The sequence below is a fragment of the Bos javanicus genome, chromosome 25, assembly GCF_032452875.1.
Source record: "Bos javanicus breed banteng chromosome 25, ARS-OSU_banteng_1.0, whole genome shotgun sequence".
NCBI classification, from domain to species: domain Eukaryota; kingdom Metazoa; phylum Chordata; class Mammalia; order Artiodactyla; family Bovidae; genus Bos; species Bos javanicus.
In genome coordinates this window covers 6,627,739-6,650,772 of record NC_083892.1, presented here as the reverse complement: position 1 = coordinate 6,650,772, position 23,034 = coordinate 6,627,739, and the positions used below count along the sequence as shown (strand labels likewise).

The 23,034-nt window shown below is 42.9% G+C and overlaps 1 protein-coding gene and 1 long non-coding RNA gene across 19 annotated transcripts in view; one reads left to right on the top strand and one right to left on the bottom strand.

Annotated features, from left to right (window-relative positions):
- Positions 1–268: 268 nt before the first annotated feature.
- RBFOX1 (RNA binding fox-1 homolog 1) overlaps positions 269–23,034 on the bottom strand; it is a 2,444,696-nt gene continuing 2,421,930 nt past the window's right edge. For 6 of the 18 annotated variants that reach the window (XM_061401049.1, XM_061401048.1, XM_061401058.1 and 3 more), the window contains 2 exons: positions 5,045–5,120; positions 269–3,101 (listed from right to left, as the gene is read on the bottom strand). In XM_061401049.1, the coding sequence (XP_061257033.1) occupies positions 2,979–3,101; positions 5,045–5,120 (199 nt within the window). In that variant the 3' untranslated portion in view covers positions 269–2,978. Of the gene's footprint in view, positions 4,651–5,044; positions 5,121–20,804; positions 20,858–23,034 lie in introns of all 18 variants that reach the window. The other 12 variants (XM_061401047.1, XM_061401046.1, XM_061401055.1 and 9 more) reach the window with 6 other exon arrangements.
- On the top strand, positions 16,883–23,014 carry LOC133238209 (uncharacterized). Its single transcript, XR_009733468.1, has 3 exons — positions 16,883–16,981; positions 20,713–20,941; positions 22,812–23,014. It is a non-coding gene; the product is annotated as an uncharacterized LOC133238209 (long non-coding RNA).

Genomic DNA, 23,034 nt, shown 5'->3' with positions numbered 1-23,034 from the left:
TTTCCATGATGGGGAAATAATTCAGCTTAGTTCTGTTTCTTTCTTAGACATCTGTAGTTGTTCCACTGACTTCTTGGGAATGATGGGTGAGGAAGAGGAGTCATGTGACCCAGACAGTCGGGTCCCTTGCAGGGACAAAGCCTGCTGCTTACCTGGGCAGCTGCACCGCCCGCCCCGGTGGGCACAAGAGCAGCCTCGTGTGGGCGTGACGAATCCACTCTCCCAGGAAACACACAGAGGCCAAAGAATCAGAACACCAACTCACGTAGACCTTTTCAGACTAAGCTTTTATTTTTTTGATATTACAAACCAGTTTTCTTTATTCACAAACCACTGTAAGTGATATAAACACTAATTTCTAAAGACAGATATACACATTTTCTGGGTTTGCAGATTGCGTGAGGTGTGTGTTAAGTCACTATATACCACACATGATAGTAATCTTTTTTTTTCCATAATTCATAATAGCAATAGTTATTTAGATAAATGAAAACATTCCAAATAAATACCGTTTAAAAAAATCCAAAATGTCTGTTTACATCTCTGACATACATTTTAAAATGACTTATTGGCCTCTTGGAGGAGTGCCTGACAAAAGAGTCTGTAACATCAGTTGGCACCCACTTGCTCTAAATGATTTTATTAAAACTACATACAGTCATGGGGGAAAGTACAGCTCATCGATGAAAATCAAAACTGCAAATTAATTTTACTTGAACCAACACAGTAAGAATTCTATGTTTGTGATTCCAAATACAGTGCAAATTCTGGATTTTGAAATCTAAGACACATGGGAGACTTCGCTTGATTCTCCCAAAAGCCCTGTTCCTTCCACCTCACCCCACTTTGGGGTTGGATGCCATAGCATCTCAATATGTCCTTTCCCTCAAAAACATCAACCAGGCACCCGTTGTCATAACACCTTCTTCCACGTGGGGGAAGATGAGAATGTCTCAGGAATGCTATCAAGCACCCTCTCCCCTCTTCCCTCCCCGACTGGCGAAAAGAAATATTTTTCTCTGTTTTTGGCCGCCAAGCAGCAGTTTTTTCCCCCGTTTCTCTCTCTCTCTCTGTTTTTTTTTTTTTGTTTTTGTTTTTTTTTTGTTTGCAAGATCACGGTGATCTTAGATAGCAAAGCTACAGAAACTCGGTTTTCAAATCTTGTGAAACTTTATTGATGGTTTAATATCCAACCGATCTTACTGCATGCACATTGGATGACAAGAGAAAAGCTGGATCACAAACACTTTTTTTTTTTTTTTAAGTTTTGTCTGGTTTTGTCTTAAAGCAGAGTTGTTACAGCGGATTGGCAGGTTCACAGCAGTGAGTTGAGAGCTTTACTAAAGTGCGTGCCATATGAAGGCCTGCACTGCACACATGGAAATTGTTAACTATGGCAGCAAAACTACTGGGGACCACTTGCTGCAGGATATATATATTTTTTTTATTTAAATACAAAAACAGGAAGATCCGTGACAGATACCCCAACTGAGATTAACTTTGTAAACAGAACAACATGAAGAGACTTCGAACAGAAGAAGCATACAGACAAACTGCAATTTTTCGGATGCGTCATTTTGGCCCTGCTTCCGAGGTGGGGGGGAGGGGGTCGTTCTTTAGGGGATGTTGAGGGTGGACCTACTTTTTTTGCTTCCTTTTGACAAGTGTCCTGGGCCTTGGAGACAAAAAAAAGAAAACTAAAGATATTGATTTGAGAGAATCCTTGGGGATCGGGAAAAAAATGGGAGGGCGGGCTCTCACGGACTGAAAAATTGCAGGTTGCTTACACAACACGGTCATGTTTCAAAAAGTACCAAGCGGATGAAAATACCATGATTATCTCTACCCAATGATTGCAATACTTGTAAAATGCTTCTATAAATCCGAATATGATTATCATGTAATTCCATAAAAATTATACGTCTTGTCTGTAACAGTTGTTCTACGAGGCTAAAACTAAAGCTTCGAAAGACTGTTTCTAGAACTTAACAACGCCACTGCACAGATGTAAATTTTATACATTTTTTTTTCACTGGTACAAAGAATTTAAGTTTTTATTACTTTCTTTTTTTTGGAAAAAAAGAAAAAAATAGAAACAGTGCTTTTTATCACCTTTTTATTAATGTTATTTTTTCCCTCCCATAATATAAAAGTCAGCAATGATATCAATAATTTATTATACTGGAAGAAATATAAAAAGAATGCTTGCAGATGGCCTAACTAGCAGTCTTTTGCCTAGATAACTAGTGGCTGGTTAAGAAGCTGAATACTGCCAGGTGGAATGGTTGTAAAGGGTGGGTTTGCACAGCTGCATTCAGCTTGGATGTACAAGTGTTTCTAGAAGCATCCTCTTAACAACCTAACCTTTGGCTTGAACTGACAGTGAGTAACTTAGAACCGTTGCTATATGGACGTTGGTGCAGTGGGTCGTTTAGATTCATCAGTTACTTTTTTTTTTTTCCCTTTCAGCCAAACCCCAGTCCCCACCCCCTAGGTCCCTCCCACCCTTCCCGTTTCATAAAATAAAATAATGCAGATGCAGAAAAGAACATGACTCCTGTAGTCACTTACACTCTTCCCCAACAGCTGATAACCCCAGTAGCTTAATATTCAGCATATATAATTTCATTTACAGAATACAGCACTCTGGATATGGCCCTATACCAGTGTTTAGTCATAGCTAGCATCTCTCTAGATCAACCACAAAAAAAAAACCAAAAAACTTCCTACAGCCAGCAACCAAACTACAGAACCTTCGGAAATGAAAGACCCACAATATTAAAATACACAGAACAAAATATCTGAGGTATAAGATAAAAAATGTAATTTTTTTCCTCTTTTTAATTTAATTTTTTTTTTTTTTAGATGCTAAAATGATGCACTACTGCATGTATTGCAATACCCAGGCCTCGGAAAGCTTCCTTTTTCCCCACGTTGGAAGGTTGTTTTTTTTTTTTTTTTTTAATGGTTTTTGTCATTTAGTATGGAGCAAAACGGTTGTATCCCCCTCGGTATATACTAGCCTGCAATGAAGAAAGAACGAGACCCACATCGTCAGCATGGCTCCTAGTCTTGGCATCAGTCAAGGGTGCAAAAGCATTCTGAAACAAAGCAATTTAAGGGGTGTGTTTTTTACATTTTCCTTTTGCAACACGTGGATCATCAAAAAAGACTACTATGTGAAAAAATAGACACTCGGAAACAACCAATATGGAGGCGTCCCCTACCCATCCCGGGTCCACCTTTTAGAGAATTGAAGATACTGCCAAGCCTGACCTCTCCCCACCCGCCAGTCGCTCCTTACAACGAAAAATCCCTGTAGAACCAACTTCGGGCGGCCAGTCCTGGGAGCTCTAAAGGACTCTGAAACAAATGGGCCGCTGAAGGATTGATGCTGTCTCTTATTGTTGGCTTGTTTGAGTTACTAACAATACTGTGTGTCAAGGATGCAAAAGCATTCTGAAACAAAGCAATGTAAGGGGTGTGTTTTTTACATTTTCCTTTTAGAACATGTGGATCATCAAAAAAAAAGGACTAGTGTTTGAAAAAATAGACACTCAGAAACAACCAATATGGAGGCGTCCCCTACCCATCCTGGGTCCACTTATTAGAGAATTGAAGATAGGACCAATCCTGACCTCCTCCCCCCATAGCTCCTTATAACAAAAATTCTCTGTAGAACCAAATTCGGGTGGCCAGCCCCAGCAGCTAAAAAGGACTCTGAAACAAATGGGCTGCTGAAGGATTGATGCTGTCTCTTAGGGTTGGCCGTCTGAGTCACTGATAATAATGTGCTCTGTTGGGAAAGGCTCTGTCTACACTCAAGATGTTGCATGCAGAGGACTTATTGAATGTCATCACTCAACCCTCTTGGTCAACACTTTCCCCCAGCGAACTGGGTGTTGAAGTGGAGTGGCTGAATAGCGAAACCAGGACGAACATGTAAGTCCACTCTTTACTTGACTCAGCTGAACAATCTGTATGGAAGGTGCTCTTGAGAGGGGAGTTGTGCAGATGAATTACTGGATGTCATTGAGCTTGTGCAAAAAATGATAGGTTTCCCAATTATGGCGGAATGTCTACCGCCAAGCTCCAGGGAATTGCCTAGCCGTGGTTTTAGACGGCACTTAACTATCTCCTTTTGTGAAAAGTTTTGGCGATGCCAATGAATGCCTCTGGGGCTTTATCTTTAGGAGAAGAACTGATCATCTTGATCTCAAGCAGAAATCTGCATGCCAAAAAGCTTTGTAATGATTGCATACGCTCTCACGTGATGGGCACGTCTTACTGTACGCTTTTAGTGCATAGAAGTTTGAACAAGTACAGGCAAATTCACCATCCCCCCCTTCAACTCCCAGTGTTGCCCTCCCCCCAAACCCCTCCCAAAACAAAAACCCAGCCCCACTCCCACCAAAAAAAAAAAAGAAAGAAAAGACAACTCCCAAACTGCTTCCTTCTAATTCCTTATGTACTAGGCACACACACAAAGCGTGCCTCTCTCTCTATTTTCTTTCCTGGGCGACTATGACTTTAAACATGAATTGTAATAGGGGAGGAGAGGCAGTCAGATTCTCAGCTGCCTGACAGCAGAGGCCTGGAACTGTGCAGCTTAGCTCCTCTGAGGTCTGTGGTGGGGCTGGAACCTTGGGGCTATGTGAATGAGCGGCAAGGGAGGGAGGGAAAAAAAAAAGAAAACAAAAAGTTCTGCATTGACACTGCATTCCGTTAGTGATGGATTTCATTATCAACATGACTAATTATTCCATTAAGGTAAGTGCTTGGCTAGGTGAGACTTGCAAAATGAGAAATATAATAACTTACATGCACGACATTGCCAAGAAATTAAGACATTTATCAAGTTTACTGGGAGGATTAATGTGGCATTTTTTAGCTGCTGTTAGCACAAGAGACAAATTCAATTAAGGGAAAGTGAGAGGACGTCAGCCGTCAACCCATCCTGAGATCCCAGCTTGGGGGAGGGGCGGCCGGGGGCCGGGGGAGGGGGGCAAGGAGGAAGCTAGGAAGAGGAGGAAGTGGTACTCACCATGGCACCAACGCCGTAGGTGGGGGCTGGAGCAAGTGTGTGGTGGTAGGGGTCGGTAGCATAAACTCGTCCGTAACTAGAAGGAAGACAGAGGGGAAGATTAAGCCATAATATGTGATTAACGAAGTAACAATAACAACCGTAAAACACAAAATACCAAGACAGTGTGGAGGGGCCCTATCCATCTCGAGAAATAAGAAACACATTCCAATTGGCCACGAAACATAAGAAAAGTCCATCCTATACAAGCATTTCTGTGTCCACTTAACATCGCTGGTGATAAAAGTACGTGGTGTGTGTGTGTGTGTGTGTGTGTTTCCTCTCTCTCTCAAACAACCCTTTCTACACTGGGTTGGAGGCAGGCAACAGCTTGAAAGAGTGGTTTTAAGAAAGCCAGGAACCACAGAGGACCCATTATAATCAAGATAGATTGTCCTCTTTTCCTAACAAAGTTGTCACCAATCAATTGAGACAGGGTGGGCCAAAAAGGACCCAGTCTTTACAGTTAGGGCCGAACATGTCAGAATGGGGAAGAACAGATGTATTCAAACAGAAGCCTCCTTGAAGGCTTTGTGGGACCTCCCTCCCCACTCAAGAATTAGAGCCTGATTTGATTTTTGAGTCTATCACCCCAGAACTTCTATCTCATCAATCTCTAGCCAGGTTCCAGGAAGTGATACATTTTAAACAATAGTTCTCTTTTTTTTTTAATAGATTTTTTTATATGGATCATTTTTAAAGTCTTTATTGAATTTGTTACAATATTGCTTTTGTATTATGTTTTGGTTTTTTGGCCAGGAGGCATGTGGGATCTTAACTCCCTGACCAGGAATGGAACCTGCATTGGAAGGCAAAGTCTTAACCACTGGACCACCAGGAAGTCCCTTGAACAATATTTCTTGATGACATTTCCTTATATCTGAGGATTTTTTCCTCCTGTCTCTACCATCCTCCTTCCACTGCCCTAATGCCCAGCACAGGCTTTAGAAGAAAAATGTAGAAGAGATGGACACCTAATACATTGGATGAACAATGCAACTCATCAGATATTAGAGCTTGGAGAGACTGGGTCATTTGCTCAAAGTCACAGAGCTAGACAGAGTCAGAGCTAATCCTTGAATGTCTCAGGGCAACTCTCATGCTCTTTCCATGGTTCCAGATACCCTTCCTTGAACGGCCTGCCAGATATCTTGTTAGAGTTTGAACGCTGCTGTTTTGGTAATGATCACAGCTGAGATGCAGGCGAGGTTAGGTGAGGGTCTCTGGAAGCAAAGCCTGAAATGGAGATTCTTCCACCCCTGATTTGTTGGGGGCGGTACGTTTAAGAGGAGGGAGAGGCAAGCAGCTCAGAGAAAGGGAAAATAGAGAACCAAGGGTGTATCAGTTCTGAGCTGAAAACTAACTTCTCCCTAATCCTGAGTTGCACCCCAAAGTTGATCCCAGCTGGAGGCAAGTGGGTTGGCTTTTTTAATGCTCTTGTTAGTTAAGCATTAGCTGTAGACTTCCTAGAAGGGCAGAGGATAAACTTCCTAGTTGCAGTGATTCTTCGGGAGAGGGTAAGTCTCTGCAGAAAGAGGCAGTTGGGTACCATTGGTGACCAACATTCACAGTGGCTAGGGGAGGGGTAAACCAGCCACTAGATGGGGTAGGTGTGAATTATCAATGGCTTTTGAATCTTGAACACTCCTTTAAAGGAGGAAGGAACAAGCCAGGAAGAAGTCATTGGTCTATACTATCAACCTTGGGGTTGAATTTGCATTGACTTTATTCTTCTCCTCCCCTCTTTCCCTACTTGTCTTCTAATCTTCCTTCTCATACTTGATGGATAAGAATGCACTAGATGGATCTCACATCATAAAGCCTGAGAAGGAAGAACCAGGGGGAAAACCTTCTAACTCTCAGGCTCTGAGTTAGACTCCAGATTGGGGGGAAAAAAATGATTATACTAACCTCCTGATTCTGGGAAAGATTGAGACAGGAGGAGAAGGGGAGCAACAGAGAAAATGAGATGGCTGGATGGCATCATCAAATCAATGGACATGAGTTTGAGCAAACTCTGGGAGATAGTGAAGGACAGGGAAGCCTGGTGTGCTGCAGTCCATGGGATCGCAAGGAGTCAGACACGACTTAGTGCCTGGACAACAAAATACTAAGCTTTCATTGGACATGCTTTACTCCCAAGCCCTCTGCTTGTTTCAAAGGTCACTGAGCTCAAATCATCTACACGAGTCTTCCGCCTGATCCTCAAAAGCGTCAACATTCAGCATTCTCCTGATACCCAAAAATGAACAGGAGTTTCTTTTCTGAGATGAATCTCTCAGTGAAACTAACAAATAGGCAAGCCCTTCTTGCTTTCATTCCTTGGGACATCCTTTATGACTTTGACTCACTGAAACTGCCTTTAATCAAAGATTCCCCCTCTCTCTGGGAGTTAAAAAAAAGCAGATGTATGTCCAAGACAGGGTGTGTTAAAGCAAGAAGAATGATGACTTTTTGAAATAAATCTTTTATTCATGGAGGTTACTCATGAAACTGGGGCGTTTACCCCTAATTAGAAGCAGCTACTAATAGGGAGAAAAGAACATGCTGGATGACTTTGGTGTTGATTTTCATTTCATGAGAAAATAAAGTCTGTCATGGATCTGGAGGGAAAAAAAAAAGTAATAGGATTATTTTTAATGTATTTTCGACTGGCAAAGCTGGTTATAGGAACTGGCTATAAATTGCAAAAGTGAACTAAAAATGCTTGGATATTTACTAAATGATGCCACAGCGTGGTGTTCCTCCAAATCAAGCGGTGAAGATGCTAATTCAGAGCAATGATTAGTAGTTTTATTTTTTTTTTAATTTGGGGACTGATTTTGCTGTGGCAAAAATGTCCCATTTTGAGGAGACAACAGAGTGGTGGTCTGAATGTGAAAAGGTAACCCCCCACTTTTCCTCTCACATCCTTTAATGGTCATTCATCGATAACTCTGGGCTGGGCGTCAGCCTCCGAAGAAAAATCAAGCTAGCAGTTTGGCAGCGTTCCCTTCCAGGGCAGAAGAAAAGGAGAGCAGCGTCGAACTGGTCCTCATAAATGAGCAAGCTCCTTTTTGCTCCTCAGGGTGACCTCTACCTTCAGAATCCGATGGTTTTATTATGATTAATAAATTTCATCTCCACAGAGGAAAAGGGACCATGTCAGCTCAAACTGAAAGCAAGGAGGCTTCTTTTCAAATGCTAATCCCGAAACACGCCCTTCTGTGACACCACCATTTAGTCACAAGGTTATCAGGGAAGATGTGGACTGGAGCTCCACCGAGGCTGCGGGGATGCTGGCCACACCGGTGACCTCTGGCAGCGGAGCCCAGAGGAAGAGGGGTGGTTCCCAGGGACCTCGGCGGGAAGGATGGGGAATGCCCGGTGGACACCACGTGGGGACAGACCCGCGCCTGGCATCACCCTGCGGACCAGCCATCCCTGCCGAAGCGGACAGGTGTACAATTGGGCCCCGATGCTCACCGTGGCCCCAGAGCCCACCGGTCAGAAATCAAGGATGAAATGTGAGACATGTCCACGTCACTCACACCATCACCACCCTGACATAAACCGCCAGTATTTCATCAGAACCAAATCAGAAACAGTCATTTATATCTCTATCTGTCATCTATCTGTCTATCTGTCTCTCTATCATCTATCACTTGTGTCTATGATCTATCATTTATCACTGTCTCTATCATCTATCAATCATCTCTGTCTCTCCATCATCTGTCTACCTCTATCTATGTATCATCTGTCTATCTACCAATTATCTATCTATCTATAATCTGTCTATTATCTATCTGTCTATCTGCCTAGCTGCCTGTCACCTATCTTTCCATCTATTTAAATATAAATCTGTATCAGCCTGCTGCTGCTGCTGCTAAGTTGCTTCAGTCGTGTCCGATTCTGTGCGACCCCAGAGATGGCAGCCCACCAGGCTCCCCGTCCCTGGGATTCTCCAGGCAAGAACACTGGAGTGGGTTGCCATTTCCTTCTCCAATGCATGAAAGTGAAAAGTGAAAGTAAAGTCGCTTAGTCGTGTCCGACTCCTATCGACCCCATGGACTGCAGCCTAGCAGGCTCCTCCGTCCATGGGATTTTCCAGGCAAGAGTACTGGAGCCTAATCATACTTAATGCCCTTGCTTAAAATCCTTCGATGATTTCCCACTTATCGTAGAATAAAATCCAACTTGCCTGAGTCACCCCTGCCCTGCTCTCACCCCCATCTTACCCCCAACCCCACCCCTTGCTCATCAGGACTCCCAGGACGCGAGCAAATTCGTTCTCCCCTTAGGACCCTGGCCAGCTCATCTGAGCTGCTCCCTTTCATCCTTGACCTCTCAGCTCAAACGTCAGCTCCCCAGTGCTGCCTGCCTCCTTGACCGCTCTTTCTTAAGTGCACTTTCCAACCACATCCCCATCCTTCACCTAATGGAGCAGATCTCCATTCATTTTGGTGACTTACTTCCTGACTTGACTGTGTATCTGTGCCCCTTCTGGAATGCCAGCCCCACCCCCACCCCCAGGGGCTGGGCTGAGTCTATCTTGTTTCCTGCTTTCTCTCCAGGGTCTAGCACAGCACTAACTAGGGGGCAGGTGAACGAGGGAGCAAGCCAATGCCACTTGTTGAGTGAAGGAGGACTAAGGAGAGACAAGAGGCCTGGGAAGACCTTGGTATCTACCATAACCTTTCTGTCAGTAGCCACGATCCTAGGAGCTATGCTTTCTGAAGATTCTACATCACTTGCTCCCAGAGACAATCAAAACACTTCAAGATGCTCAGAAGAAAAGCTCCTTGAGTCTCAAAATACACGGTGTGTTATTTCCCATCACCCCTGAGAGTTCACAGAGGCCAAGTTGCCGTTAAGTTCATCACTCCCTTCTCCAGGGGATCTTCCTGACCCAGAGATTGAAACCGGGTCTCCTGTACTGCAAGCAGATTCTTGAGTGTCTGAACCACCAGGGAAGCCCAAGTTCATCAAAGGGAAAAAAACAAACAGTCAAAGTGAGACATGATAACTGCTCTGCTGTCTAGTTTGCTGTAGCTCAAGGCCATCATGAACCCTCGTCTGTTTTTGACCTTTGTGACAAGAAAACCAAGAGGCTGGCCTGCCCCGCAGAGGACAAAGGCTTGGAGCCAGAAGATCCCGGTTCAGGTTCTCCCTTTGCAATGTCCTTGATCAGTGATGCAGGGAACTCCCTGAACCTCATCTTCCTTGTTTGTAAAATGATTTCTGCTCGGTCTGAGCTCTGCTTAATTCACAGATAAAGTGCATGAAAGGAAACCAGGGGCATTTAAAAGCCATCTACAGAGAGGGGAGATTATGTTACAAGGGTTCTTCTACAGAATTTCATAAGCCGACCTCTCCTGCTCAGCCGTTTGGTCTGCAGAAGCACCCGAAGGATCAGCATCGCATGTAGTTCTAGCGATCAATTCACGGATGCTTTCGGAAGTGAAGCTCTGTCTCATTTATGAGTTACACATGTAGTTTCAATGGCTATATCTGAACTTGATATGCCGGAGTCAAATGAATACATAAGCTGCCTGCTGAATGGGGAATATGAACCTGTGTTTGTGAAAGAGCTTTGTCAACTCAACTGAGGAATGTAAATACTACTTATTATTAACATCTTCTAAGTCCAGCTGCCACAAGCTGGGTGTGAATGAAATACAGTAGGGCCATGTGGGTACCATGCCCCCAGGTTCTAACAGTCAAGTGATTTTCTTATAGGGGCATAGGAAGAACACTGTCATTAACTTCACTCCATAGAGTTTGCTCTGTATATTTGAAGTCATAGTCTTTATGCTCCTGAGACCTTTTATTCTTATTTCAGCATCACCTCCCCACGCCTTCTGTCCCAAAGATAGCTGGGGGGCGGGGGGGGGGGGTGTCCCTGGGGGCAGAAAGATGAATAAAATAGGCTCAGTCCTCCAATGAGGCTCCCAGTGTGGTGGAGCTCTCCTAGACGGTCCCAAGGCAGCAACAAGGTGCCAACGCTCGAGTCCCCACCATGATGAGAAGCACTACAGAGTATGCATTCAAACCAGGATCCCTGACAAAGGGTCAAAATGCGCACTACCAGAATCTGCAATGCCGTTAGAGCTATAGTGCCTTCATAATCAGATCTAAGACAGAGTCTGGAAGCTATTGGGAGCTTAATACACACCAGCCACACACCTCCCACAGAGTGTACAAGGAGGGCCCTAAACACGGCCCCATGGTCCTCATGACCTGCGATTTGGAGAGTGATGGTTTAGCCAGGAAATGCTCCCCTTCCTGCCCCTGTGGTCTCAGACCTCAATGCTCAGCTGGCATTGGTGAAGGCACTCACTAGGGAATATTCCTCTATGACAACTGCAGCTTTCTCCTAGTCTCATCTAGGCAATGACTTCTATAATTGTAGACCACGCAGGTGACCAGGGCTTTTCTAAAAGCTTCCCAAGACATGCAAGTCAGAAAGCAGAATCAATCCCATAACTCAAAACCTCCAAGAAGGACAGAGTAGAGGCAGAAGACATTCTCCAAGAGGAGCTAAAGAGTTACCGCAACCCGACGCTGACATTTCTGAACTCTCCTGTGGCTCACTTCCTTAGCTTGGATTTGAAATGATTATCTTCGCAGACTGCCTTTTTCAGTCTCATGATTCTTTTCCTCCAAAGTAGCGGGGATGGACTTCCCTGGTGGTTTAGTGGTTAAGAGCCCGCCTGCCAATGCACGGGACACGGGTTTGATTCCATGGGTTCGAGGCCCAAGATTCCACATGCCATGGGGCACCTACTGAATTCCAGGCACCGAGAGCCGGAGCTCCGCAACAAGATAAGTCACCCTGATGAGAAGCCCGCACATCGCGACTAGAAAAAGCCCGCACAGCAACAAAGACCCAGTGTATCCAAATAAATAAATACATTTGTTTTAAAAGACTAAGAGAATTTTGGCTCCTGCCCTCTCTCTGTTCCACGTGGGGTTCCTCCAGTAAAACCCTTGGAATACCTGTGTCAGAACTACTCCCAAACTGAGTTCTCCTTCTGAAGCCCTGGGTACAGTAACCTCCAAGCCCTATCTATGTAAGCAGATCAATGGTTTTAATGGGATGAGAGGGAGACAGATTCTGGGCCTGTGCCCTAGAGATGTCCCGCTACAGTGCGTATAGACACACACACACACACTCAGAGGCAAAATTAAAACATAAAGTCAAAACACATTGGAAGAACTGATGCTGAAGCTGAAGTTCCACTACTTTGGCCAGTTGACGCAAAGAGCTGACCCACTGGAAAAGACCCTGATGCTGGGGAAGATTGAGGGCAGGAGGAGAAGAGGGTGACAAAGGATGAGATGGCTGGACGGCATCACTGGACATGAGTCTGAGCGAACTCCAGAAGATAGCGGAGGACAGGGAAGCCTGGCGTGCTGCAGTCCATGGGGTTGCAAAGAGGCAGATACAACAGTGACTGAACAACACGACACACTACCAATGTTCAGGTTAACTGTCGAAATATTTTAATTTCAGGTGAGCATCCTTGCTGCTAAGAGACCCATTCCTGGGGCACACATACTCTTTCAATATTCACTGGAGCAAAATGAATGAAAACGTGGCTCTCTGATAGAAATATGGTAAGAGCCAGAAAGACAAGCTACATAGGACATTGTAAGTTTCCCAGTAGCCACATTAAAAAAAAAATAAATGGAAAATAGGTGTCATTTATTTTTATATTTTAATTTGATCCAACAGATTAAAAATAGTATCATTCCAATGTGTCACTGACATAAAGATAATGCGTGACATACTTTACATTATGTTCATACTATTGTTCATACAACAATTTTCATTGTTGAAATCTACTGTGTATTGTACGCTGAGAGCTCACGTCTACATGGACCAAGCACGTTCCAGAGGGCTCCATGGCCACATGGTAATCGGTCACCATGTTGCAGAGAACGACTCCAGAAAAATCTACAGAATGTTCTCCTCACTGAAAGACAAAAGATTCCTGATGGGTCAAGTCAATGTTTCCTGGAGTGTGAGCTGAGGTCTCCTCTGTGAGAACGGTCTGGGGAAACTCCTAAGAACTTTGATTGTCAGGCTCCATCTCCTGATCTAGGAACTGGAATTTCTGAGGCATGGAGAAGGCAGGATGGAGTGGAATCTGTATTTTTTTTTTCAGTTTTAGTACTTTTCAACTGAAATATAGTTGATTTACAATGTTTGTTAATTTCTTCTGTAAAGCAAAGGGATTCAGTTACAGATATATACACATTTTAAACTATTCTTTTCCATTATGCAGATAAGTTCATCTGTACCATTTTTCTAGATGCCACATATAAGTGATATTCTATGATATTTGCTTTTCTCTTTCTGACTTACTTCACTAGCAGAAATAGGGACACAGATGTAGAGAACAAACGTAAGAATACCAAGGAAGGAAGGAAGGGGTGGGATGAACTGGGAGACTGGAAATGACATATATACACTCTGTATGTAAAATAGATAGCTAAGAAGGACCTACTATACAGCACAGGGCAAACATGCTGAAAGTTGCTCAGTCGTGTCTGACTCTTTGCAACCCCATGGATTGTACCCCAGCAGGTTCTTCTGTCCATGGGATTCTTCAGGCAAGAATACTGCCATGCCCTCCTCCAGGGGATCTTCCTGACCCAGGGAACGAACCCATATCTCCTGCATCTCCTGCACTGCAGGGGGATTCTTTACCACTGAGTCACCGGGGAAGCCCACAACACAGAGAACTCTCCTCAATACTGTATAAAGACCTAAATGGCAAGAAAATCTAAAAAAGAGGGGATATATGTATAACTGATTCACTTTGTTGTACAGCAGAAACTAATGCAACATTGTAAAGCAACTCTACTCTGATAAAATTTTTCAAAATAAAAAAATAAAAATATTCTTTTCCATTACGGTTTATCATGGGATATAATTCTCCATGCTGTACAGTAGGACCTTGTTGTTTGTGCATGTGTGATAAATTCTGCAGGTGATCATCACCCAGTCTGACATTTGACACCTGCTGTTGTATATTTTTTTTAAAAAAAATCTGCCCTGATTAACCCTCCCTTACTCAGGCTAATTCAGAGCTCTCTAGACATCGTTAATGTTCTTAAGTAAACTGATAAAGACATTTCATTTTTAGGAGGTATTATTATTGCATGTAACAGGCTCTGAACTGTGTCTGGTCCACTGTCAGCACTCAGTCAACACTCGGAAGATCTTCACTAAATTCCTTTCCCTGCATGTTCCCTTAGCACCCTGCGCTTCCCCTATTAGAACACACATCACACTTTACTGGAAACAGACCAATTAACTACCGATCGATTTGCTGCATGACAACTTTGCTGAATAATCAGATCGCCAAAATGGAAAGGAGAGACCCTTAGATGAAATTTGCTGAAGGATCGATTAGAGGAATGGTCAATTTAGAAGTTTCTTCTAAACGGTATCTGAAGCCTTAGTGCGGCTGCCTGGGTGTGCAAGTATCCGTGTGTGTGTTCAGGTTAGTGGGGAAAAAAAGATGGAAGGGGGTAGTGATACTCCCCACTGTGGCCCCAAGCTTGATAAATAATGTCTCTAATAAAAGTGGACAGCAACCCACTGCCCCAAGGAGACTGGTTTCAGCAGCGTTTGCAGGAGTGTTGGTCCAGGCTTCTTCCCAGGCCCCACGTGTCTGTATCGAGTGCTCAGAAAGCACTGAGAGTCTGTCCCTGGGCTGGCTTCCCAACCAACATGATGGTACCTGGCATGGTAGAAGGTGTGAAACTTGCTGCCAGATGGAGACCCAGCCTCACCTGCATCCCAGAGACACATAAACATGTGCACAAGCTGCCCAAAGCAGGGGGCAACTGGTAGCCAAAACAACAAGCTCAAAGTGTCTGGTACTTTCCAGGGCATGGTTTATCTTCTCTGTTGATTTTTAGCCACTGCTTTTCAGCAAAGGAAAGATTTCTGGAGAACTGCTCTAAAACACCATTGGCTGGTGTCCCCCTCTGTCCCCCTGGATGTGCAGAATTTTCTCTTTGCCACTCAGTCCTGCGCCCCTAGGCCTGGGCCCCACACATCATGTGCTCAGCACACACGAGCTGTATGAAGGAGACGGGGCCAAGGCAAATAAACTCCCACTGGACCATCTGTTTAGAGAATCATTTAGTTCCCTGGTGGTGGTGATCAGTTGCTTCAGTTGTGTCATAATAATCTATTGTTTAATGATATTATATTTTAATCTATCTACCCACTGCATTGTTGGGTACTCAGGTTGACAGCAATTTTTCAAAAATACTGAAGAAAATAAATATCCTTGTATATACCTGGTTATAATTGCTTTAAAGAAAACAATTAATAAATAGCTAATCCTACTGCATGTGTGTTCAGTCACTCAGTTATGTCCAACTCTTTGCAACCCGCCAAGCTCCTCCATCCATGGGATTCTCCAGGCAAGAATACTGGAGTGGATTGCCATTTCCTTCTCTAGAGGATATTCCCAACCCAGGGATCCAACCCGTGTCTCCTGAGTCTCCTGCATTGCAGAAGGATTCGTTACCCTCTGAACCACCTGGGTCCCTCCAAATTTGAACAACTATGCCCACTCCCCAGTTCACAAATACTAGTTTTCTAGAAGCAAGACAGCACGACTGAAGGATGCAGAATTCCACCTGGAGGTGAAGACCAAGCATCCAAGGTCAAGATGAAAGGAGCACTTGGAGGCAGTGCAGTTCAGTGGAAGGAACAGTGGCATCAGATAGACTCCTGTGTAACCATGGTAACCATGGCCAAGTTACCAAACCTCTCTGGGTTTGAGCATATTGTTCTTTTGAAATTTGCAAATAACAGTGATAGTAATGTCTGCCCCACTCAGATACTGTAATGAATTTTATACACATGTATACATACATACATATATATATATACATACATGCATATATGTATATACTGTATATAATTTATCATACTTGCTAGTACATGGACTATGCACAATAAATGACAGCAAGTTATGACTACAACCTGGGGAATTCAACAAAGTTTATCTGAAAGTGAAAGTGAAGCTCTCAGTCATGTCTGGACTCTTTGCAACTCTATGGGCTGTAGCCAGCCAGGCTCCTTTGTCCATGGGATTTTCCAGGCAAGAATACTGGAGTGGGTTGCCATTTTCTTCCTCAGGGGATCTTCCCCACCCAGGGATCAAAGCCAGGTCTCCCACAGTGGAGGCAGACTCATTACCCTCTGAGCCACCAGGGAAGCTTATCCGGGGGACAGTTATTTACTGCAGGGGTGAAGGGCTTGTCTTCTTTGCTCTCAAAAGGTCTTAACTCTTCAATGAAATGACCGATACACCGTGGGAGGAAGAGGGAAGGTGCGGGCATCTAACACAAATTGGTCCTTGCACATCTCTCTAATCTGCTGGTACATTCTGTTTGTTCTCTTGTCAAAATGCAGCCTAATAAACCAGTTTTCAGCTCTTCTACAGCCATCATCCTAAACCAGGTCAGCATCACCCCTCCTTGGGTTGCTTCAAGACTCCGTATTTTTCTGCTCTGGCCATACTGCAAATCCAAAAACCAGTCCAACTCATCATTTAAAAAAAAAAAAAAAAGACCACTGTCGACCCTCCAGTGTCTTCCTATCACACTTAAAATCTTAAATGATTTCTGTAACCTCCAAGTCCTAATTTGTGTGGACCCCTGGCTGTCTTTCTGATGTTATCTCTGAAAATTTCCCTGTACTCATATTCTGTACAGGCTCCGAGCCTCAACATTTCACGCATGCGTCGACCACAGCGCCTCCGGACGTGCTACTGCTGTAGCCTGAAATGCTTCCGGTTCCACGGTTACTCACCTGACTCTCACCCTGGCTCGACTCAGGTCCCAGCTTAAGTGTCACCCTCTCAGAGAGGCCATCTCTGATCGGTGAATATAAAGGAGCATTGCGACTTACTTTCTACCCTATCCTTGCTTTATGATTCATTATAGCTATTGCATAACTCCACATGCGTGCATGCTAAGTCGTTTCAGTTGTGTCCCACTCTTTGTGACCCCGTGGACTGTAGTCTGCCAGGCTCCTCTGTCCATGGGATTCCCCAGGCAAGAATACTGGAGTGGGTTTCCATGCTCTCCTCCTGGGGATCTTCCCAACCCAGGGATTGAACCAGCGTCTCTTAGGACTCCTGCATTGGCCGGCAGGTTCTTTACCACTAGCGCCACCCGGGAAGCCCATAACTTGACATGCAAGTACATTATATGCTCATTCATGGGGTCTGCTGCAAGATTCCCTTTCTTCTGCTCTGGTCACACTGCAATCCACGAAGCAGTCCAATTTATCATAAAAAAAAGAAGTCAGACCACAGCTGATCCTCCAGTATCATCCTATCACTTGAGGTCTGGTCTGCACTAGGATGGAGGCTCTTGGAAGGAAAGCCTTCTCTGGACTTATTTAATGTGATATATGGAACAGTGAAGACCCAACATGTACAAATTAACTGACATGAACTTCCAGCAGTTCTATCAAAATAAGTCACGTACTTTTCAACCTCTGTTTTTGTATAAGACTCACACATTCTGCTACAACTACAACCCCTGACCAGTCTTAAAGAAAGTTCCAATGAACCCCAGTGACAGGAAGGACTTGGATGGAAGAGGAGGAAAAACCACTGCCCTTTTTTCCATCTTTTGCAGAATCCAGCTCATCAAAGGTTCTTGATGTTACAGAATGTGAAAGCCATGGGTGTGTTCAAGGTGGATGAGACAGCCACGTAAACACATGTCTTTCAGAAACAAAATTAAGAAGAAAACAACCAATACCACTAACAACAAAAATACATTCCCATGTGAATAGAATCGCATAAACAACACATGCAAGTTTCTTCTATGTGTCTAACAAAGGAGAATCAATATTTGATATTTTGGCTCTACCAAAATAACTTGGGTGTCTCTATCAAAGACCCAAGGAAGCATCTTCACTTTTCCTTTGGGAACAGAAAGAAAAGCTCTTCAGAGTTCCTGTTGTTCCTATTGGATGATCTGTAATTCACCACCTCTGCCCCAAGCCAAGACAAAACTGTCTGGCCATCTCTGCCCCCATAGGCAGCCACATAAAGTAATGCATACTTATAAGAAATTCAGGTATCAAATCAATCAGGCCCTCCAAACAGATTTTAAGCATCTTATCAATCACTTTTTCCCCCCATTTAAATAGGATAAGTTGCCTCTTGAGGTCAAATACTGAAATCCAGGAGACATGAGGATTCAACAGACCCACCCTAAGGAGTGTGAGCGTCGAAGAATTGATGCTTTCAAATTGTGGTGTTGGAGAAGACTCTTGAGAGTCCCTTGGACAGTAAGGAGATCAGACCAGTCTATCCTAAAGGAAATCAACCCTGAATATTCATTGGAAGGACTGATGCTGAAGCTGAAGCTCCAACACTTTGGCCACCTGATGCAAAGAGCTGATTCACTAGAAGAGATCATGATGTTGGGAAAGACTGAGGGTAGGAGGAGAAGGGGGCAATAGAGAATGAGATATTTGGATGGCATCACCAACTTAATGGACATGAGTTTTGAGCAAACTCCAGGAGATAGTGAGGGAAGCCTGGTGTGCTGCAGTCCACAGGGTCACAAAGAATCAGGCATGACAGCAGCTGAACAACAAGAAGTGTTATTCTATATAGAGAGGGGAGAATTCCAGATGGTTGGGTTGCTTAGGGTGTGGGTGCCCTGGGTTTTTTCCCAGCCTGTGAGCAAGACTTCATTGAAACCATGAGTCACAACCTTTGTTGACTGCACAGTTCTGATTTTTCATTTTCATTCTGTGAGGAGAGTGATCTGGCTAGGAGATAATTCACATTTGATGGATATGGGTGTCTCCTTTTTCACGCTTGATTCAAAATTCAGAGTTCAAATTGAACTTTATGAAGCATACAACATATTATTAATATGACCATCAAAGCCACAGGGATATCTCTCTCAATTTGAAATTTGATCAATAGCAATTCATTAAGAATTTACGGAGCAGCCATCCTAAATTAGACAAGGTAGGCGAAGACACTCTCTCGATTCGGGCAAACTTTCATTATCTGCAGCTTCTCCTCGATGTATTATGTGCAGACCACTTGCTTACAAGGCAGGGTTTGTTAAGTCACAGGGCAAAATCGAGATCTACCTCTTAGGTGGTAACTTCGCAGTGTTTGACTTATGATGTCAAAATAGAGCCTAAGATACACTGGAACATGCATTCAGGCTCACTGGGAGGATGGAGGCTCTGGATGACCAGCATAGCCACAAAAGATGCTCATTAACATTTTAAACCGACATTCCTCCCCACCCCAAGCTGATTTCCCCTTCAGTTGCGTGCTCCATTCTCTCTGTAGGTTCTGCAAAGGTTAAGTGACTCTTTTCCTATAGTCCCCCCCAACCACCTCCAGTAATAGGACTCCCTACATTCTACCATTAGGCATTAGTGAATTCACCATCTCTCACAGTAGAAATAGAGATACTTGAGGCTAGGGGTTAGAAGGGAAAGAGCAGGGTTTTCTAGGAAGGTTGTAAGCTAGCGCTTTATCATGTGAGCATGTATATTTCAGGCTCTCTCAGGGGAACACTGTAACCCATTAAAAATATTGAGACTGAAACTATCAGTGAAATAGATCAGGGAGGGCTGGGTGCCTGTTTCTAGTTCTCCCTGCTCCCCTGATGTCTTTCTCTCCAAAGACCCTAAGCAGGGGATGAAGTGCTGCAAACATGCCTTTTGTTCACTGTGCTATTGATAACATGTAATTGGTGACAGATGAATGTCTATATGTTGGGCTCTGTTTAATGTATGCTTTTGAAGGTCATGGCACACTCAATGACATGGGGATGAGCTGTCATTTCCTCCCTTCTTGGCTAAAAGCAACACATGGGTAAGATCTCCTAGTCATTGTTTGGGTCACAGTTTAGGCTTAAAAGCAAAATAAATAAATAAATAAAAGAATTCTGTTGTTAGTTAAGGCAACTCACCTATCTTGACATTTAATCAAGTAATTCCATGCTAATGAAAGTCCAAACACAACTGTTCTGAACCACATCAAAGTAAAAAGACAGGCGTTATTTTGATGGACACACCATGCAACTGGGCAATTTCCACTTGCTAATTGACTGATTTTAAAAACAGAAGACTCTGTCTCTCTCATGCCTTACTACTTATAATATGTGTTAAAAGAAAGGAAATAGATCTTTAACTAATGGAATGAAGATCCTCTTCTTATAAGACAGAGATTATTATATTCCCCAATGCCTCCCGCTTTATAGAGTCAGTCTTTTAGGGCCTATAATATAAAACAGTCATTCCATAAAGATCCCAAATAATCCCACAGAAACCCATATGAACCCAGACATAATACGTCCCAAAACATAGAAGTCCCATGCCTGTGTGCCTAAATCTCCCCTATTCAGTATTTTAATGTTAAGAGCACTGATTATACTGTAATATTTTATTGTGGCTTCATTCAATATAGTCTTACTTTTCTGGATCATGTATTATTAAAACCGGAAATAAAACATCCAAGTTAGCAAAATGCCTACTGTCTTTTTAGACAGCAGAGCCTAAAAGCTCCAGCTATACTGCAAAGATATGACTTTTTTTTTTTTTAAACTCAACCTTCTAGCATGACCGACTGCAGCATGTGAAGGGAAAAAAAGAAAAACAAAGGATACTGAGAGTCGGATGGATGCACCAAGAAGTAGCGATGTTTGTTACCTGCAGAGGTGTTACAAGAAATTTCATCTGCTGCAACGAAGACGAACTGATTTCTGGAAGAGAAGATAAAATTCACAATACTGCTCGCTCACGGGGAAATGCACTCTCTGCCAATTGGTTCGATGTAGTCAGATGAGGTAAGGGAAGGGTGCTGAGTTTGAATGGATGTTGCAAGGAAATGTGTTGCTATTGTGGGCTTGGAGAGTTGAGGAAGATCATGAAACAGGCATGCGAGGGAACCCTTCCACAAAATCATGGTGATGTCAGAACATGGACCATGTATAGCTGTTGCATGAGATATTAATACTATGTGTTACTAACATGTTATCATGCCAGGGTGGGTTTCTAAGGCTTAGGGTTTTTCAAACTGAGCTTCTATGGATTTCTTACACTCAAAGGAGACTATGCTAAAAAGAAAAAAATAGACATTAGAAAAAGAGTATACTGCAACTAGCTAGGAAAATCATACAATTCCAGACTTTATTACTATTATAGTATAATATTAAAAAAATTTTTAAAGGAAAGAAAAAGCAATGCCATCATTTCTGAAGAGAACGTTAAATGGTATTGTGTTATGGATAATAATTTTCTCACCAAATGAGGCTTGCTACATAAAGAAGGTAAGAGAACTCATCAGTTGAAATAAACCCTGTCTTGCCAAATTATTTTTAACGATGCAGTATTAAAAAAGAAAATAAAAATGGAAAACGCTATTTCACTTTGATTTAATAAATCCAGAAAGATGATAAAAGTCTCTTAAGATGTTTCCAACTGTGGCATTTCCACAAGGTAATGTATTATAATCCAGGGGTACTGTCTGTTTCTCTAGAAATAAGAACATCTGTGTCAGGCAGATTACAAAAATGTCCCAATGAGATCGGCAAGGCTCTTAAATGCCTCAGAGGCAGGAGTACTAAGGCTTCTAATTCTTATTTGTTAGAGTCTTCTGTGCATGGGAATCATCTAGAACCAAGACAAATGCATTTCAGTTTGATTGGTCTAGTGATCGAGCATCTCTTAAAACATCTTAAGAAAGTTTTCCTGTTGCAGAAGGTAACTCCCTGAAATATACATGGAGCTACCACTTGGAAATTCACTAGAATCTAACATTCAGCTGAAGATTCTCATCATTGCCATGACAATGAAATCTTAACAAAACTCATATGTGATCTGAGGACAGCATTTTTTATGTTTCTCATCCACTGTAATAAAAGTCATAACTAAGTTCATTTATTACCTCTCTTAAAACAAAGTCAGTGTCTTTAGATGTTGGCTATCTTTCAGCTCTGACACAAACTTTTCGGGCCCCATCAGTACCTGGCATCAAACTTTCAAGGTTTGAGGAGCACTAAACTTAATATCCCTGAAAATGAAGATGCTTGAGTTGAATATCTGTTTTGACTTGCTCACCTTGGACTGCCTCTAGAGGCATAAGACATAGATAGCTCAAATTACAAATATATTATTGGGTGGATCAAACAAGCACTTTGGAAGGACCTCTGTTTCTAGCACACCCATAAGAACAACCTACAGTAACCAAGAAGGGTCATCTGGTTTATCCAAAGAGACAAGCTCTTTGGAACAGCTATGCACTTATCAACGAGGCAGGGCCTCGTTCATGAGGTGGCTCCATCGCATCCCTACTCACTCATCCTAAAGACAGTACTACCTTGAATCTCTCCTCTGAATTTTCCCTAAGGGACTGTCAAGCATGCTAGATTCCGGGAAAATCATGGGAGGCAACCAACAGAAATAATAAAAAAATAAATGGTCCAATGAAGAGAGAACCTTTGTAAAAATATAGCCTACAAGTATGATTATAAAGAAACTAGACCCTTTTCTTGAATTGTACCAGGTTTTTAGAAAATGTGATGATTGTCCTTCATAGCCCTCTTCTTTTTGACATGATATATTTGCTCTTTAAAAAAAATGCTACTCTTTCTCCATATTCTTCTTATTTTTTTGTTTTTTTGTTTGTTTTTTTAATAATCCGTTTGGCTTTTTCAGTGCCTTTGATTCCTGAGTAAATTTCCAAACAAAGGCAACTACTCCTGTTGATGACTCACTGTCTTCAGAAGAGTTGCCTCAGATGATCTCTGACTATCAAATCAAGCCTATATCAAACTTTAGAGTTATCATCAACAGTGATATTTAAAGGAATGTGCCATGGACTCTGCAGCAATGCCAAAAAAAGATATATAAACATATTTCTAAAAAACAGTAGACATTC